Source organism: Alosa alosa, chromosome 6 (assembly GCF_017589495.1).
Source record: "Alosa alosa isolate M-15738 ecotype Scorff River chromosome 6, AALO_Geno_1.1, whole genome shotgun sequence".
Classification (NCBI taxonomy): Eukaryota; Metazoa; Chordata; class Actinopteri; order Clupeiformes; family Clupeidae; genus Alosa; species Alosa alosa.
In genome coordinates this window covers 27,378,347-27,399,297 of record NC_063194.1, presented here as the reverse complement: position 1 = coordinate 27,399,297, position 20,951 = coordinate 27,378,347, and the positions used below count along the sequence as shown (strand labels likewise).

Below are 20,951 nucleotides of genomic sequence, written 5' to 3'. Positions count from 1 at the left end.
GATATAATGGAAACCTATGGAGCTGCATCGAAGTGGGAGGGAAAAGGATTTATACTTACTAAATCGTTGAACAAACATGAATAAAAGGCACAAAATAAGGTTGGTTTAAGAGTTATCTGTTTGTTCATGGGATTCATTCTAATTCCATCACTTACATATTTCCTACAACTAGGTGAGATAGCTAAGCTTATGTTGTAGGCTACTGAAGTTCCACTGTTAAATACCTAGCTAGCAAGCTAACCGTTTTACATAGAGATTATGGTAGGCTAAGTGTTAGCTACGGGCTATACTATGTAAAACGAAGGTGTAGTAGATGTTAGGGGATTTTGAATTGGCGGGTTTCAGACGTTGCATAATCAACACCCCACCTCTCCACACAAAGCCTACGAGTTCAACTGTTTTTTAAGCCTACATATCTCAGAAAATAATGTAGATACAAGCTTAAACCTTTGCACAGTAGTTGTTGGGTAATATTTAGCATTATTGACATAAAGTATGAAGCAAACCCAAGATGGTCAGGCTAGGCTGGAGGCATTTGTTGATTTGACACGAATGACCCTGGTAACAGTTAATGGAGTGGGGCGTGGGTAAGTGAGCAGCAGCTCATTAATATGTAATGAGCAGCAGAAACAGCACACTTTGACAGGGACTGAAAAAGAGTGTAATAGAGGTAGGTAAGAATCTTTTCCTACAAGCTATTTCCAGCAAACAACTTCAGAAACATGTTTTCTGGAACTCATAGACCTATTTTAACTTGTTGAAAAATAGTCATAATATGGGCACTTTAACCGGCCAGTTATCAATCTTGAAACCCGAACGGTGTGAAAAATAAAGCTGATGAGTTATTTTCATGACGAGCACGTTAATGAAATGAACGGAACGTTGAGTTTTTAAGCACCAGAGTTCTTTATCATTATCATCTTCTAATGTATCCTTATGCTGAGAATCAGGGAAAGTCCGCTCCCTTTACCCCAAACACAGGATATCATTTGTGTGTGAAGCATGTTTCAATCAAGACATTACATAAGCTATTTTTATTGTGGTATTATATCACTGCTTGGTTGAATTTCACATCGTCATGCATTCTTTAGAGTGTGTAATAACCATAGGTTATTTCATATCACTCCTCAAGTAGTCTGGTCAATTCTTGCAATGGAACTTCATTCAAAAGAGAAAGCAGACAGTTGATCAGCTGTGTCTGAAAGAATGTTTGATTCAAGTTCAGAGTGTGTTGCGAACTAATTGTTTTTCTCAGCAAAAGCCACGATGAAATGGTAAACAAATTAATTTGCAGAGTCATATCATGTGGGGTTTATTTTTTCATTTTGGCAAATAGCTGTGTAATAAGCGGGATAATGTATAGAACACCGGTCATTATCGCTTTCATCTATGTAACAATGTATCTATGTAACAGGCCAATGCATTTTAGTCTTAGTATTTCAGTAATGTTAAGAATTAATTTCAGAAACTATTGAGAGGTATGCAAAATGAAGAGAAAGGGTGACGTTGCACGTTTCTTCCACCCAAAGAAGAGGGATCAGCGTGACACATCAGCGTGTTAACATACCATGAACAAAATAGGCTCAGTGCTCACGGAGACTGAGGTTCAAGTCTGGCTTGAGGTAATTTCCTGAACCCACACCTCATCTCTCTCCTCGCTCATTTCCTCTCATCTCCTTACTATTTTGTCCAAAAAAAGGCTAAATGGGGTGAGCTTTATATGATGACAGAGGCTGCAATTATATTATGGGGTTACGGTTGAAAACATGGACATGCATTTTCTTTGAAATTGAGCAAATAAATGCATTTAAAACCTTTTTCTTTTGCAAAAACAATATATTTTTATGGGAACTGACTGGGCGTTGAGTCAGACAAAACAGGTGCTCTTCGGCGCAGGGATTCCAGATTATATTGTGTAATATATGTAATGTGTATTTTGCTAAACTGTCATGCTTCATGAAATGTTGTATCGTGTATCTATTTCGGGGAAAACTGCGCATGCGCAAGGCTTCACAACACCAACTTCGCATCAGCAGCAAGATCACAACACGATTGGTACAATGTATTCACAACATACCACATGACTGGTACATATTCACATGTCGATACATTATGAACCAACCCTATGCATTTCCATGGAAGGTTTTTTGAATGCTGTAATGCCCATTAATTTTAACAGTTGGGCTACACCAGATGCACAACGGTAGCGTTCTATTTACAGAGTGTGTGCTGCTACAATTAGCTTCCACTATTATCAATGGCTCCACCAGAGACGAGAGTTGTATGCACATTTGAAAAAAATTAGACCAGTTTTCTAAAATTATTTTTACGTTCTGATCTTCTTGGTGGAGATACCTATCTATATATTGATATTATTTTTGGGCTGCTTACCAGTCGTGTCTTCACACGCTTTGGTAGATCTTCATTCAGGCTATAGACATCATCTCTCTTCACACTGAGTTGTGAGCCATCTTCAAAGTCCACCTGGCAAACATTACAAAGTTAGAGGAACAAAATTAATAGCACACTACACTCATCACAGATGTCCTCATGGCATAATTTGAAATAAGGACACATACTATGCAACATGTAAGCATGTTTCAGCATCATTACAAAAGAAACCTACAATTTCAGTCAAATTGTCTCCAGGTGAATAAAATGTGTAGGACTCCTCTCACCATATACATTGGAATCACATGTTCTGCTACAAATTTGGCTCCATATACCAGTCCGTCTGTCCACCGCACCTGAACCACAGTGCCCTCTGGTGGTGGGCCGAGCTCTACACAATCCCTGTTCTAAAAAATCCATAAATAAAAGCATGCACTACAATTTAAAAAAAGAGTTCACATTACATTAAAGAAATACCAGTGCTTACAATGTCGCAAAAGTTAAGCTTTGTATGAAAAGATCAATAGCTTAAAAAGAACTTAAAGGGGCATTTTGCAATGATATAGACTACATGTCACAATGACCCTTGCAAGTTTTTCAGCTGCCTGACAGGCCACCAGATAATTTACAACCCCAACACAGAAAAAGTTGACATTGTGTAAAATGCAAACAGAATGTGTTTTATCTACAAATCTCATAAACCCATATTTAGCTGCAAAAATATCAAATGTTGAACATGACAAATTTAATTTAATGGAAAATATGTTTATTTTAAATTTGATGCCAGCAACATGTTTCAAAAAAAGTTGGGACAGGGGCATGTTTACCATTGTGCTGCTTCACTTCTTCATTTAACAACATTCTGTAAATGTTTTGGAACTGAAGAGACCAGTTGCTAGAGTTTTGAGAATGAAATGTTGTCCCATTCCTGCCCAATACAGAATTTCAGCTCAACATTCTGGGGTCATCTTTTTTTTTTTTATTGACAATTTGACAGGTCTAAATTCCATTTTAGCACCTGGACCTTTCCTCTATGGAGAAATACTGTTTAAATATGTGCAGAATGAATGGCATTTGTTTTCCTGAAATATTCAAGGTCTTTCCTGAAAAATACATTGTCTGGATGCCAGTGTTTGTTGCTCAAAACCTCTGTCAACCTCTAACCAATAATTTAGAATTGATTGTGCCTTACCAGATGTGCAAGATGCCCATGCCGTAGGTACTTATGCACCTCCACACTGTCATAGATGCTGGGTTTTGAACTGAGCATTATAACAAGTTGGATAAGTTGGATAGTCCCTCTCATTTTTAACCCAGATGGCTACATAATGTCAAAACAGAATTGCACATTTTGATTGGTCTATCCACAGGACCTTTTTACCTCACTCACACTTTACCTCAGTCCAATTTCAATGACCTCAGGCAAGGTGGCATTTCTGTATCATGTAAATACAATTTCTTCTTTTGCAAGGTAAAGTGTACACTTGCATTTGTGAATTGAGTATCAAACTGTGCTCATAGATAATAGGGCTTTGACTCCGAACTTCGTTATTCAAATATAATTCGAATATTTAAAACAATAATATTCGAAAGAATATTAGGCAGCCCTTAATATTCAAACCATTATTTTAAACCAATTCATTATTTTTTGTAAATGTGTTTGCTTGTTAACGTTGCTTTCAATTCAGATTCCGAGGCTTTTTCACGCCTCGTGAAGTTGTGAATCGCGAGCTCATTAGCAAGGCAATGGTAGAAGGCTGCATTGACTCTGCACTTCATAAAACGGTCCAGCATCAGCAGATGACGTGACACCCCAAATCATCACTGACTGTGGATATATTAAACTGGACTTCAAACGACTTGGATTCTGTGCCTCTCCACTCTTCCTCCACACTCTTGGGACCTTGATATCCAAATGAAATGCAACATTTGTTTTTATGTGACAAGAGGAATTTGGACCACTGAAAAATCCTGGCTCTGGCCTTGGTTGCTCAAATACGTCAGGGGTGTCACTTGGAATTTTGGGCACCCAAAATGCAAGGGGGTTGTTCTGAGCCCTCCCAGCCCCCCAAACAAAATTTTGAAAAATGAACCCTTTAAACTAGAAATGCAATTCCGAGGAATTGCACGAGGGGATGCAATCTGCTGGTTAGGGTGTTGGTGGGGCTGTTAAGCTTGATGCTAGCTGGTTGGTAGGGTAATTGTGATACCTGCAAAGGTGCTTTTGGAGTAACCAAATTTAAATCTTGTGTGACATGGCATTCTTGAGATATCACACTCAAGGTGTTTTTGACCTTGACATTTGACCTTCAACATCAACTCACTTCATCTTTGAGTCCATAAAAACACTCGTACCAAATTTGAAGCATGTACGTCAAGCTGTTCTGGAGATATAATGCTGAATGCATGAGATATGGCTGGGACTTTTATTTTGACACACAGGAAACACTTCAGGTAGAGCTAGATTGTATGCTTAGAAGCTGAGACAGTTGGAGTCCTCACAGGTGACACCTGTGCCAGTGTTCTGATTAGAGATGCACCGATAGATCGGCTGGTGACCGGAATTGGCCGATTTTCACGTGATCGGCCATGACCGGCGACCAGCCGGTCAGTCTGAGACATGCCGATTCTATGCCGGTCAAATGCACTCGCCCGCTGCAACTGTAACAACACCCAGCTGAGTTTGCAAAGTTTGAAGAAGCTACACAGAAAGCACTAATAGGCTATTGAGTTTTTCTATGCAGCGAACGTTGTGCTTTGCCATATTGCGTGGAATTTACTAAGCTGTCACTTCATAGGCTATGTAAACATCGCTCATCACCGCCCATCCCTGCCGCTAATTGCGTGCCCACAGCTGAACCACAAGCGCAGCTGAACGGAGATAACCGATTGCGACAATAAAAAGAATCAAAGTTTAGTGATCATAAGCTACATGATAATAAGATGTCAACAAGCAGCGACATACAATAGCCCTAGTAGTTCTACTCCACTTAAAAAAAATACTAGAACTATTTACTGCAAGTAGACTAGGGCTATGCCTAGCAGATTGAGAAGCCTATTAGAACGGCAAACAAAAGTTAAAGTTGCGTTTGACATTGTAGCCTACAATGAAGAAAACTGATGCTCTGAATACTGAATCAGCAGTCTCTGAAAGTTTCTATAGCCTAATTGATGCATTTAACCGGATTTAAGTTTTTCATCGCAAAACAGACGTGCGCTGTTTTCATATGGTGGAGCACCTAATTGCTATTAGCACTTCTCCTCCCCTGTGTTTGCGTGGCCTACTCCCACTTTTCCCTCGCCCTCCCATAAATTCTTCAATGCATATGAAAATATGTTCCATGCAGCATGTTCAAATGTATCATGAAAATTGTTCTTATTGGATATTGGATGTCAGAAGAAAAAAATGGATGTTCTATAACAGTGCATTCATATTAGTAGTCTGTGAAATGAATGTCCCACACTGTAGTTGGCATTATAACATATGGCATTATAATTACACTGGCATTAGTTTTATAGCCATTTCATTATTGATAAGTTGATTAGGCCTACATTTCTATATGAACATGTTCTATTAAAGAAAAGATAGAAAATAACTATTTGTGTGCGCTGTAAAATGGTTAGAAGAAATGAAATCGGAATCGGCTAAAATAGGGCTGGGCGATATATCGGTATTACGACTACGACCGATATATTTTTGAAAACGATATGTAGTTGAGACAATATCGTAATACCGGTATTATGTCAAATAATGGGCCATTTAATCAAAGCCACTTGCTCTTCTGTGTTCAGACCATTCAGATAGCCGCAGCTCTGCTCAACTGCGCCCCTTGCGTGTGCACGTTCTCCCTCGCAGCACTACAAACTTTCAAACATGACGGACACAGAGTCAGATTTTGTTTACCTTCGAGTCAGATTTTGTTTACCTTGATCAGAGGTTGGTGCTGATGCCTATTTCGTCGGCACATCAACGGCTAGACCGAGAATTCTCGTTGTAAAAAATCAAAATTCCACTGGAGCTCCAAGCGGTTTTGTACATGCAGATTTAAGTTACAACACTGTTTACAGCTCTTTGACTCACGGTAAAATGTCATTGTTGGTACATAGCCTAGCTAATTTAAATACACTGATGAATGCTTGCGTTTAGCGATATACAGTAGCAGATCTAAAGTCCTCAGGGAGACAACCTACACGCTGATTTTATTAAGAGGATATGCACACGACTCGCGAGCAGTTAGGGCATCATTTTTTATGATTCCTGAAACCCCATTCAATCGTTTTTTTTCTTCTGAACGGAACATGCAAAAATGAGCGATACAAAATGACGGTAGCGTCTATCACACTCTTGATGAGTGACTCAGTTACGTTGTTTAAGTAGCCTAATTGTTTAAGACTATTTTTGTTGATGATAGCAACATGTCTAGGCCATCATAGTCTACATTTGCTTGTCATCTAGGCCCTATCAAACCCTTACAGGTAAAAAAAACTGCATTGTGTGACAAAACTGCAGGTTTTTTCAATATTGTTGTGCCCAAAATAGCCTATTGCATTGTGCAGTACAATGTAGGCCTGCGTTGTCAGTCAGGGTCAACTTTTGGTCTTTTGTTATTTGCACAGCTTTATCAGAGTAACTGTAGCCTATTGTAGGCCATGTTATTGTTTACACTTTTTTGCACAGCTGTTAGAGCAGTCTGAAATTAATATAATTAAAACTGCCTGTGTTGTCATAATTGTTGTGTTGAGTGAATATATGAAGCACTTCGCTCTTTCTGTTTGAAATATCAATATCGCCAATCAGCCCCAAAATATCGGGATATCAGTTTTGGTCCATATCGCCCAGCCCTAGGCTAAAATCGGTATCGGCAGGTGAAAATCTATGAAAAATCGGAAATCGGAAACGGCCCAAAAATTGCAATCGGTGCATCTCTAGTTCTGATTAGCCTGGGAACTGCACTGAGAACTACTTAACGAGCGCAGCTGGCTCTATTATGACATCACAGCCCCCATTCAAGTCTATGGGGGAAAAATACACTTTTAATTACAAATATCTCAAAAAGTATAAACTTCTCAAAAATGAAAAACGGATAGGACGGTAAAGCCTTGGAAGATCTATGAAACGGTGTTTCAACCAAATTTGTACGTTAAGCGGTTTGAGCTGAATAGCGCGCACAAAAAGGTAAAAAGAAATATCCCCGGATTTCAATAGAGGGGATGCATCCCCTCTAATTATAACTTCTGGTGCATTTTTTGGAAACAAATTGATCAATTAACAAATATATTTCATACATTTTAGCATAAATCATGCTACTTTAGCAAAAGTAGCCTACGCAAGACTAAACCATAGAGGGTTTGCCAACAATGATGTACAACCATAAATTTGTTCAGTTTATAAAATGTTTTGTTGATAACTTGAACCAACACGTTTTTCCACAATATTCAATGTTTTTAGATGCACCTGTATATCTCCAGAGCCTTGTCCCAAATTGGCTTTGGATATTTATACTAGATCCTGCTCAATCTGTTAGGAATGCTCTGCTTCTCATCAGCGTAGCGAATGCTGCATTTTACATTTGCAAGGACTGCAGAGCGTGTAGGCTACCTTCTGACAAAGTGTGTCACGTCTTGACTCTCACTCACTTAGAGGGCCCTGCACCTATCATTTCCCTCTCTTCTCCTCCTCTTTCTCCTCAACTGCCTGATTTCTCCTGTCTTGAATTTCTTAAAACAAGTCTCTAAATTACTGACCAATAATTGATATAATCTGACAATAGGGCCATGTTTGGGCCATGAGATAATATCAATCACAACATTATTTATCCATCCTATATAACATTAATATAGCTTGTTAGCTAACTGCATCTCCACTGAATTTTAAGTTAAGATGTTTATTACAGGTTAGCATGTCATTGGTAGCCCTAATGCATCTTATATTGTATTCAACCATTACCTACCTTGGTCGCATTCATTAATTAGTTTAGGACACATGATAGCAGTCTCTGCTTCTGTTTCTAAGGAAGTTCCAAAAAAAACAACGTCCTTCCAACAGACACCACTTTGGTTTTGACATGTCAGCTCATACCACTTAGTGTAGGGGCTCATGTTTAATGACATATCTGCAACGGCGTTTCTTAATCAACTGCGCATTATCGATGGATGACTGTCACTCCGCGTTGATGCAAGGATCATGGTCTCTCGGCTATTTGTACTTAATAAATGAAACGAATCTTGAAGAAAAATACCATAGTGTGACATGCGTGGAAACAATGGTGTGAATGGCCTTTTTTTTTTAAGTGAGCCACGTTTGCATGGGCAATGTCCTCTACTAAAATAAATATTATTTTATTGCATTTGTATTGGTTGTTTAGCTGCAGACTCCAGCCTCAGTCCACTCCCTGTCAAGTTCCCCCAAATTCTTCAATTTGCTTTGCTTGACAATTATCTCAAGGCTGCAGTCATCCTTCTTGCTTGGACACCTTTTCCTACCACACTTTTCCCTTCAACTTTCTATGAATATGCTTTGATACACCACTCTGTGAACATCCTGGCCTTTCAGCAATGACCTTCTGTGGTTTACCCTCTTTGCGGAGGGTGTCGATGAGTGTCTTCTGGACAACTATCAAATCAGCAGTCTTTCCAATGATTGTGGTTATGTTTACTGAGCCGGACAGAGATTAAAGGCTCAGGAAACCAATATTTCTGGTTATTATATTATAACATCTTTATTCTAATATTTTGAGAAGCTGTAAGCCATAACCATCGACGCTAAAACAAAACAAAAAATCCAATCTATATGTAATGAATCTAAAATATATGAAAGATTCAGTTTTTAAAAATACATTATGGGAAAAAAAAAACTCTTCCACAATATTCAAATTTTTTGAAACCCACCTGTATATGGGTATACGAGATTTGCAAATTGTCACATTCTGTTTTTATTCACATTTTACACAACATCACAACGTTTTTCTGTGTTGGGGTTGTAGACTGATGGTCTTACAACTAACCTAGGCAACTAGGCATAAATACCGATCTTTAAAAGAAGAATAAGTTAATTTTATCGTTCAAATTTGTTTTCCAAGTTATACTCCTTTTAAAAAGAAGCATTGCAATTTATCTTTAAGTGTTCAAATGTTATTCAGCAGACACTCTAGACTGTGTTTAAACAAAATGTGTTGATTCTGAAAAGCTGTGTAATCAATAAGGAAATCAAGAAAGAATTGGACCAACAAGCAGAATCAACAATGACATCAATATTGATCAAATCTAAATACTAATTAGGTGAGATAATTCACTCCCACATATTTGACTTCCCAATCCCACCTGATGACTACTATTTCCATTTAAGCGCTAAAACGGCACATAACTTGGGTGATACTTGGGTGAACGGCACATTACTTGGGTGAACTACTAATCAATTACATTTCTCTGATCATGTGGCCTCAGTCTAAAAGTCATATAGGTTTATCCGATACAATCTTCAGAAAGATCACAGTCTAGGCTCTTCTGTAATCTTTTATTTCTATATCTGAATGGCTGGTGGTCTAGTATCTCTTGAGAATTTTCTGTTTTGACTTATTTTCTTTTATTATTATACATTTATTGCTTTTATTTTTTTCTGTGTTTTATTTATTATTTATCATTACCTCTAAGTTGTACTTGAATGTTTATGCCAAATCACATTGCCCATGACTTTTAGGTGACTCTCAAAGGATGTTTGTAAAAACAAACTCTAACAAAGCAAAACAATGAACAAACTACTTTGAAAGCACTTAAAGTGATATTCCCCCATTTGGGGAATTACACTCATTTTCCACCTCCCCTCGACTTAAACAACGGAGTCTGGCGATACCACTTTTAGCTCCAGCCCAACATAGATCATTGAATCAGATTAGACCATTAGCATCTCGCCTGCTAGCATCACGTTTAAAAGAGACTAAGATTTCCGGTAATTTTCCCATTTAAAACTTGTCTTTTCTACATGGATGTATACTCTCATTCTGGCGTAATAATCCAGGAACATTGCGAACGTAACATGGGCGCTGCAGCACAATATCACGCAGCACCTGAAAATAGTCCCCGTAGGCATTCCAGCAACAAGTTTGAGCTGCAGCAGATTATTACGCCTGGGAAAATTACTGGAAATCTTAGTCACTTTTAAGCGTGACACTAGCAGGCGATATGCTAATGGTCTAATCCAATTCAATTATCTATGCTAGGCTTAAAAGTGGTATCGCCAGACTCAGAGAACGGCTGGATGAACTGGAGAAGGGTAAAAATCAATTGTTTAACTCGAGGGGAGGTGGAAATGATGGAATATCCCTTTAAATTACCATAATCTCTAAAACGATACACTTACAGTAATGCTTCAACTTTTTTCCTCTTACCGTGATGTCTTCAGGGAAGAGGTTATCACTAAAGGAGCCATCATCAAAGATCACCTCATAGAAGGTTGCCTTTGTCAGCTCCACTACTTCAGCTTGGTAATAGCGTCCATTCTTGTGTTTGCAGATTACTTGCTGGCCCTCCACCAAATCTTGGAGGGATACCTTGTTCCGCTGAAGGGAAATACAAATGGATGGTTGACGTTTTAGGGGGGAAAAAAAAGTTTTTGAAAAAAAAAAAAAAAATTCAGATATTAGGCATGGAAATCACTTAGTCCTGTTGTACTGACTCTCCCATTCCCAAAAATATGTATGGTCTTTTAGATTTAGTGTTGGAATTTATATTTCTTCACTAATTTGTTGCATTAGTGACTAAAATTGTCCTATGGTGTGACAGGAAAATGATTGTGTGTAAAATTATAATGGTATTTTTGTATGTAAATCAAAGTATCATAATCTTCTTCCATTACTTCATTAATATCTAACATTTCCTTGTGCAAATGTATTACATTTTACAGCATATTTCTTCATCAATACACAAAGTATGGCATTTGTCCTCAATCTTTCAACAAACTTCATATTATTTTTGACATACAAGAAAGACCATGCTTGTGACTTTTGCTGACCCTATTTCCCATCTGTTCCATTGAGATTTGTATGATTTATACCCAAAAAACCTTTTTATTTTCATAATTTCTAATGGTGTCACGCTATATGATAAATCACACCACATAACACATCTGTTAATGCAAAAAATGTGTATTATATGTATTTCATAAACAACAAAAGACAGTTTAAGACGGGTATATAACGCAAGGTTCACTGTTAAAACTGTGTAAAACAGAATGCCACCAAATATTGTATTTTTGTGGCACTTTGGTGGGGTAAATCAAAAATAAGCTGAAAGAGGCTAAGGAGGACTACAGAAGGAAGGTGGCACAGTAGTTGCAGGAGAACAACATGAAGGAGGCATGGGATGGAATGAAGACCATCACTGGCTTTAAGAAGAGCAGCAGCTCTGTGGAGGGAGATCTGGACAGGGCGAACCACTTCTACAATAGGTTTGACTGCCCTGCTTCAGCTCCAATGGCAGTGGTCTGTCCACCACCCCCTGCTGACTCAGACACTGCTCTTGCTTGCTTGCCTGCCCAACCCACACTTCACCCCCAGTGCAACACTCACCCCCACCATCACAGGCTATCGCACCCCTCCCCCATATGGTGACCAGATCAGGTCAGAGGACAGCTGATGAAACTTTGCCCTAGGAAGGCAGCCGGGTCTGACAGACTGTGTCCAAGGCTGCTCAAGTAGTGATAAGCAAATGAAGCTTTGGTGAACCACTGAAAGACAGCAGTGTGAAGCTAGCGACACTAATTAAAAAAATCCAATATGGCCACCACATGTAGATTTTTCAACATAAAAGTCCTTACACAAACCAGTATATATAACCAAAAATACTGGTTTACTTAAGGACTTTTATGTTGAAAAATGAATGTGTGGCGGCCATCTTTTTTTTTCAGCTAGTGTCACTAGCTTCACACTGCAGTGGTTCAGTGGTTCACCAAAGCTTCATTTGCCCATCACTATGCTCAAGGTCTGTGCTGCTGAACTGGGGGAGTCACTGAAGCACATCTTCAACCTGAGTCTCCGTCTCGGACGAGTTCCAACACTGTGGAAGACATCATGTCTCACCCCCGTCCCTAAGAAGCCACACCCAAGTGAGCTTAATGACTATAGGCCTGTCACTCTAACTTCACACGTGATGAAGACAATGGAGTGACTGGTCTTGTGTATACTCAGACCCCAGGTACGCCATGCACTAGACCCGCTACAGTTTGCATACCAGGAGAAAGTGGGCGTGGACGATGCCATCACTTATCTTCTACACAGGACACATTCTCACCTAGATAAGGGGAAAAGTGTTGTGAGAACCATGTTTTTTGATTTCTCAAGTGCTTTTAACACCATCCAAACCCTCAGATTGGGAGACAAGCTCTTGCAGATGGGTGTGGACGCTCACCTGGTATCCTGGATTACAGATTACCTGACCGAGCGGCCACAGTTCGTCAGACTGAAGAACTGTCTCTCTGACACTGTGATCAGCAGCACCGGAGCGCCACAGGGAACTGTGCTCTCTCCAGTCCTGTTCACCTTGTACACGTCTGACTTCTGCTACAACACTGAGTCATGACACATGCAGAAGTTTTCTGACGATACTGCAATTGTGGGGTCTATCAGGGACGAGGAAGAGGAGGAGTACAGGAGCCTGGTGGAGGACTTTGTGCAATGGTGCAAACTCAACCACCTTCAACTCAACACTGCGAAGACCAAGGAGATGGTGGAGGATTTCTAAGGAGGAGGTCTAAGCCCGCTCTGCTACCAGTCTCCATTGATGGGGTCAATGTGGAGGTGGTAAACACCTACAAGTATCTGGGTTTACACCTGGACAATAAACTGGACTGGTCAGCCAATACTGAGGCACTCTACAAGAAAGGGCAGAGCAGGCTGTACTTCCTGAGGAGGCTGCGGTCCTTCAATGTGTGGAGCAAGCTCCTCAGGATGTTCTACCAGTCTGTTGTTGCCAGCATCCTGTTTTATGCTGTGGTATGCTGGGGAGGAAGCACAAAGAAGAAGGATGCTGGGTGACTAGACAGGCTGGTAAGGAAAGCTGGCTCTGTAGTGGGAGCTGAACTGGAGTGCATCACTTAAATATCAGATAAAAGGACCCTGAACAAACTGATCAACATTTTGGACTATGACTGTCATCCACTCCACAGCACTATTACAAAGCAGAAGACCTTGATCAGCTGGAGACTTCGCTCACTATCATGCACAACTGACAGACTGAGAAAGTAATTTGTCCCCAGGGCCATTGAACTGTTTAATGCTTCACTTAAGGAAAGAGGAGAGATATACTTCTCCGCATAGTCTGTCTGCCTCTCCACCCTCTCCATGTTTGTGTACTGTCTGTCCACTAGCCACTTTTTACCACTGTCTTACTGCTACTACCACTGTTTGCGTGCTGTATTAGCCCATATGCATAACCCCTCTCTCCATCCCACAGCCGGATTGTGGCCACACTTATACCTTTACTTAACATAGTTATATTTCTATAGTTTTTTTTATATTACCTTGCCTACTCTCTTATATGTCCATATTTATTTTATGCTGGTCTCTAGACTTTATTCTTGCACTGTTGGACTTACTCATTTGCACGATCACCATGACACTCACTCTCACAGAGCACCTTACCTCACTATGCACAGAGAATCACAGGCTCAGTCCCTGCCTCAGTCATTACAAGCGCCTCATGCTTAATCACCCGCTATGTGGATTCTGTTTTAGACTTGATTTAGATTTAGTGTTATTTAGTATAATTTGTATTTTAGTATATTGTTTATCTTGTACTGTCCTTATTGCTTAGTTGTGTTTTTTTATATTATATACTTTTAATGACTTTTTCTGCTGTTAGTGAATGTTGTGTGTGATGTCTATATGGTACTGAGACCTCGAATTTCCCCTTGGGGATCAATAAAGTATCTTTTTCTTTCTTTTTCTTTCTTTCTTTCTATCTATCTATCTATCACTGCCGCGTGTACACACAGGGAATCCAGACTGTTTTCATTTGAGGTCCCCCAATGGTGGAATGACCTGCCAAGTGCCACCAAAGCAGGGGTGTCCCTCTCTGTTCAAGAAGCTCTTGATAACCCAACTCTTCCAAGGATATCTCCTCTCTTAACACTTCTAACAATCTAACACACCTAACATGAACTTCCCTCTCTTCCCGTCCTCTACCTCCTCTTCTACTTTGATTAGATTTTATAATGCTGCCACTCTTCTCTAGTAAAAGTATTGACAGATAGTAATTCCTACCTAAAATCTCCACATATACTGTGGCTTGAATGCTATTCTCTTTCTGTAAGTCGCTTTGGATAAAAGTGTCTGCTAAATGAATAAATGTAATGGGTTGCCCCAACCCTACTCCCTAACCTAAATATGTGCATTAGATTTGTAAAGCAGTATGTAAGAAGCTAAACAGATTAATGACACGGATGAAAGGGGACACTAATTTACCTCGATGGCCCAAGTGTTCTGCAGCAGAAATACAGCCCTTGCACAGATCTCAACTCCTATATCCCAGTCAGTTCACCAAATGGGAAAAATCCCATAAATAAAACGAAAAACTATGTGCCCGACAAAAGGGACACACTCGGAATTTAAGTTGTCTGGCCTTCCAATCACACCATGTTCCACACCAAAGCCTCAACAGCCTCCAGACAGGTGGCATTCTAGTTTTCTACTTAGTGCTATACTTGTTCATGCAATGAGATGAGGTTAATACACAAATGGTGCACATAAAATTAGTACAAAATGTTGGAGCTGTCCATCAGCATGGCTATCTCCTATATTGGCCAATTGTTATCTATATAACAATTATGGAAGCTTTGAATGTCACAAAAATTTCACAAAAAATGTCATGGTTCACATGGATGGAAAGCTAGAATAAAAACACTAAGAACAAAAGAACACTACCTCTGGGTGTGAAATACCCTTATGACGATGGCAGGTGATATATACTACAAAGGGCCAGTCATCAGGATACATGAGGACACCTGCGGCTTGGGCACAGGTTGGGTGGAAGGCAGTTGGACAACGACCATGTGAGCACTGTACACAGCAACCCATTGTCTTCTTGGTGAACTTTCTACAATAGTAACATTTCTACAGAATGGATACAGGAGAAGAGTTTTAGAACAGAGATCTAATGAACTGTAAAAAACCTGTAAAGTTTTTTTAATTACCAGTAATCACACTTATGTTCTGTCTAGACTGGCAGTTTCAAATTACAAATAATAATAATAAAAAATGTATAAATTCTTACAATGCTTAATTTTCAGAAATATTGCATACAGGCTACACCTATATCCTATAACAATGAGATCACTATTAGTCCAACAGCAAGGCAACAGAATTAATTATGACTGCATCTGTATTTTATACATTTGAGCGCAATGTGCTAATTGGCACAGCACTCAGCAGAAATGGCTGTTATTGTTGTAATGAGGAGAGGTGCATGAAGAGTTATGGATGAACTAAAGTCTGATTTAAAAACAATTTCAGAAATGATAATTACTAGTCATTACATATTATAAAATATTATACTGTACACAACTTGTTTCCATTCTAACAATGAGCATCTGTACAGATATCAAAAGCCTTCGTGTACATAGCCGGCTGTGTAATGGGTTCATCCTTGGCCCATACTACATCTTTTGTCAAGTTTCACGAAAATTGGGCTAGTAGTTTTATGTTATGCTACAAACAAACCAACCGATTATCAACTTGATGGAGCATCTCATGTGAGGTCCCTGGCGGAGGTATGCACTTCACTACCATTTTAGCTTTTGGCTAGTAAATTGTATTCATTACCTGATTAAAATGCTGCAGAATCATACTCACAAGTTTAAACCTCTGCAAAGGGATCTTGCTGAGGTCAACAGGACCACGGTCTACCACGCTTACAAAGCGGGCTTCCAAAACTGCCACAGCACATAATACATGCACCCACCTTAACAGACAAAATGAATGGATAACATTGGGAAAAAAAAAATAACATGACAAATTAATACCTATGCATACCAGGCACACACAAAAGCATATAATTAAGTTCTAATGAACACTAAGGTGGGATGTTGTGAAATATTAATCACCCTAATGTTAAAATGAGTCAAAGACAAACTTGAGACATGTTTTAGATCTTTCAAAAAATTAGCTTTTCAAACTCAAAGGCCCCGCCCCTTTGCCTCTACACTATATGGACAAAAGTATTTATTTCACCATTGAATTCATGCGTTTCACTCAGACTCACTGTCATAAGTGTATAAAATAATGCACTTAGTCATGCAGCCTACATGCAAAAACATGTGAAAAAATGTATCAGTCTGAATAGTTAAGAGAATTCAAGCATCATAGGGTGCAAAAAAAGGTCCATAAAGACATGGTTGGATGGGTTTGGTGTGGAAGAACTTGACTGGCCCACAGAGCCCTGACTGACCTCAACCCAGCTTTCCCAGCCAACATCAGTGCCTGACCTCACAATTGTTCTTCTAGATGATGGGGGAGATAACCCAACAGACACACTCCGAAATCTTCCCTGCAGAGTGGAAGCTGTTATAGGTATCCTATGCCTATAGATTAAAAATGGGATTTCATAAAGGTGTCCCAATACTTTTGTCCATATAGTGCAATTTAACACAGTTCATATTCAAACAGATCATGGTGTGCTATGATTTGGACTGTGCTGAAAGTAGTACAAGCCCAAATCAGAAAAAGTTGGGATGTTGTGTAAAATGTGAACAAAAACAGAATGTGATAATCTGCAAATTTCTTAAACTCATATTTAGTTGCAAAAAGGATACAGATACCATATCAAATGTTGAAAATGACAAATTTGACTATTTCATGGAAAATATATGTTAATTTTGAATTTAATTCCAGCAACATGTTTCAAAAAAAGTTGTGACAGGAGTAACAAAATGCTGGAAAAGTTGTAATGATAAGGAAAACAAAAGGAGGAATGTTTCACAACAAATTAGGGGACTGGCAACACGACAAATATCATCCCAGAGAGGCAAGGTTTCTTAGAAGTAAAGATGTGGGGGTATTCATCACTCTGTGTAAACCTGTGTGCACAAAATTGTTAAGTATTTGGGGAGTTCATCATCTACAGGACATAATGTTATTAAAACATTCAGGGAATCCAGAGAAATCTTTGTAAACAAGGGAAAGAGCTGAAAAATTGGAATTGGATGGCCGTGGTCTTTTGGACCTCAGATGGCACTGCATTAAAACCAGACCTGTTTCCAGACCTGTCAATCAGCACGTTTTCATGCCGGGAATAAATCGTTTTGAATCAGTTTATTGCCCAAATTCCGTTTATGTAAATATTTCGTTTAACCTGTTTACAAGCAAGTAGAATGTCACAACTGAAATCCTATATCCTATACCAATTCTTTTTTAAACATGTTGCTGGCATGAAATTCAAAATAAACAAATATTTTCCATGAAATAGTCCAAATTTTAATTTTCAACATTTAATGTGTTGTCTGTCCTTTCTGCTGCTAAACATGGGTTTATGAGACTGGTATTTTATCACATTCTGTTTTTTTTTTTGCATTTTACACAACGTCCCAACTTTTTCTGATTTGGGGTTGTAATATTGTAGTGCTCCACAGCATAATGATTATCTGTGTCGCACTAAAGACTGTTTTGCTGTTTGGAATTGTGGAGTGTCATAAAAGCTAGACTATGGAAATAGCTCATTGCAACACACATTAACACTTTGTACAATTTTACATAACCTGAGAATCCTCAGAGCCACTAATCATTGTATACAGTTATGAATGCATTATGAATATAGTTCTGAATTCATTTTTTTAAATACATGCAGGTCTCTTAGTTTTCATTTACTTTGATTGAAATTTTGGATAAAGACTGAAGTATGAGCTACACATTTCAGATAGAATTTTCATCATAAGGAATGAAGCTAGCAGATTTATCAATACATTGAAAATCATATCACAATTTTGCCATTAACTGCCATAAATGATGCACAGTGCTTGGACCCGTAACAATCAGAATAAATTAGGGTGACCAGATGTCCTGGTTTAACCGGGACAGTCCCGATTTTGAGTAAACAAAAAGCCTTTCGAGGCACAAAAATGTCCCGGTTCACACCAACCACTATCAAAGTGTCCCGGTTGTCAGCGGGACATACCCGGCGTGGTCTACCCCGATCATTAACTAAACCCACATAGAAAGACTAGCCTAGAGCGCCCAGCGTATGATTTTGACAATGTGTGCGCATGTGTGTGTGTCCGTCAATCGTAGTGGTCTGCATAATCTTTGCAGCCAAAGTTACAATGTATCTCTGTAAACATTGTTGCAATGCCTCTTCATGTCTGCCTTGTTTTAATGGTTAGGCTACACTACAACAATGCTGAAGAGAAAGTCATCATTCTCAAAATAACCTATGGCTGTGAGTTAAATGTTTTCATGCATGTCAGGATAATGGGTGAGGAATGTTTAGGAGGCAAAAAGGACCTATTCTCTGACAAAGTGCACAGAACTTGTGTATTTACATAACAATATTTAATACATTTTCCCAGGGGTGACACCCGTTTGGCCTAAACGCGAAATTGTCTGACCAGGCGCATGTTCACGTTTAACGCGGTCACGTGTCAAGTGTCTTGGTTTTAGTTCTGAGAAGTCTGGTCACCTTAGAATAAATATGAAAGGAGTCATGTCGCTTCCCTGCTTGCTTCCACTCCCAATAAATAACAGTTATAGAACGGTCACAACATGTTTCTGATAGTTTACATGCACAATCAGCTTGAGTACTTACTTGTTGTTATTGGCTCTTTTCAGGGCTCCTCCTCGTAAAGAACATAAACAACAATCCTATTGAGGAAATAAATGAAATGCTGTGTGGGTCATTCCATGAAACAGGTGCCTTTTCCATTATACATTGGTCAAAATTTTCATCAAAACTACATCAAGACATGAGCACCCTCCAAAAAAATCATATTTGCCCACCTCAGCCATACTAATGAATGGAAGAATGAATGGAAGTCTATGGAGCTGTTGCTGTCAAAAAATCAATTTTCTCGGGATATAATTTTTTGTCTAATGCATTCGAAAGGGGAGGCAAAGAAAATACACACTGCTGAGTATTATATTTTTTAAAGTCGCTTATTTGTTCTAAAAAGTGTTTTAAACATGTCAATGATGTCATTCATTAGCAGAATGCTAGCATGTTATGGGCAACAATGACCCAACCTGTAAGAAATCGAAAGGATATCAGTACTCTTTCATTCAACTTTCGAGCTATAATCCATATTGAACTTGCAGAAACTACAATAAAATCTGCGATTTTTCAATGACAATCAGGTGAAAGAGACATATTTATCAGTCTAGCTCCATAATCTCCCATTCATTTTGCATTCGCTCGCGATCATTGGAACTCTGGTGGAACTGCAACCAAATTCGGTACAATGGGGCTTAATAAGAAGTGAACAGGCTCTCCGTAGAAGGGCTCTGGTTATAGGCTACTGGTAGTGCGTGTTTGGGGATATGTTTTGTGCCAAGGCTGAAGTGCCAGTAGAGAAAGCATAGGCCTACAAAAGAACAATATACGACAGTCAGAAATATTTAATTCCAATCTTTGAGGGACTGATTTTCTCAGTATTTGATCCCTTCTCCAATTCTGTCTCAGTCATGAACACCTCCATGTGTAGGCTAAACTGGCAGAAGCAGATCTTGAAATGAGTAGTCTTCTTTTTTAGTTTATTGGCAGATTGAATTGTTCATTTCTTGCATACCGCCACCTGTACAAGAGTGTGTAGTGTTGCGAAGTCATTGACTGCAAGGTAATTCATTATTCATAAGGATGTCCAGAAAACCACGAGGGGGCGCTAAATCTGCCAAAATGGACTGTTTTATTCTCCAGCCTAATTATAGGATTATAACTGGGTTTGTGAAATAACATCTGAGCATTTCTTGGACTGACCTAAGTTGTATACTTTCAGTGTTAACATCACAAAACAAGGTGAAATGCTCTGTTCATCCATTCACCCCTTTAAAGTGATGGGGTGGTAAGTCAAACCAGGGGATGCGAAATATTTACCCCCAAAAAGATCAAGTATATTTCATTCTGAATATTACAAATGTTTGATAATAATATAACATTTATGTGGTGATATTTTAGATGTAAATGTCATGTTGGTCAATCCGGGCATGGAAATGGTCATGGACTTGTGAAAAATGGTTAAAATAGTGTGATGCTCTTCAAGAATAGTATTTTCTTGTTAACAAGAACCCTTGATTATTGACTTTAGGCTTTAGAAACACACAAAAGGCTCTAGTTTGTGCCTTTTGCATCTCATCAAATGCCTGAACGCAAATGGCACCCGCTTCATAGAATGACCCGTGTGATACCCAGTGGTAAAAATAGCTGGAATTAGTCATCATCAGAACATCAACTTTAAAGGGCCACATCTTTTAGATCAGAAACTTTCAGGATGCTAACCTGAGTAATTGCACTGGCTTCACAACGTGTGCACCTCCAACCATCCAAAGATGTGTCATTGGAAATGCCATAGCAACCTTAAGAACACATGT

The 20,951-nt window shown here is 39.0% G+C and overlaps 1 protein-coding gene across 1 annotated transcript in view; it reads right to left on the bottom strand.

The window, feature by feature from the left end:
• Positions 1–20,951, bottom strand: part of kdm4ab (lysine (K)-specific demethylase 4A, genome duplicate b) — a 73,948-nt gene that overhangs the window by 7,574 nt on the left and 45,423 nt on the right. Inside the window, exons 15-21 of the mRNA XM_048245633.1 lie at positions 20,860–20,936; positions 19,177–19,232; positions 16,233–16,341; positions 15,306–15,494; positions 10,776–10,946; positions 2,679–2,798; positions 2,392–2,484 (exon numbers count right to left, since the gene is read on the bottom strand). Coding sequence (XP_048101590.1) covers positions 2,392–2,484; positions 2,679–2,798; positions 10,776–10,946; positions 15,306–15,494; positions 16,233–16,341; positions 19,177–19,232; positions 20,860–20,936 — 815 coding nt within the window. The remainder of the gene's footprint in view (positions 1–2,391; positions 2,485–2,678; positions 2,799–10,775; positions 10,947–15,305; positions 15,495–16,232; positions 16,342–19,176; positions 19,233–20,859; positions 20,937–20,951) is intronic.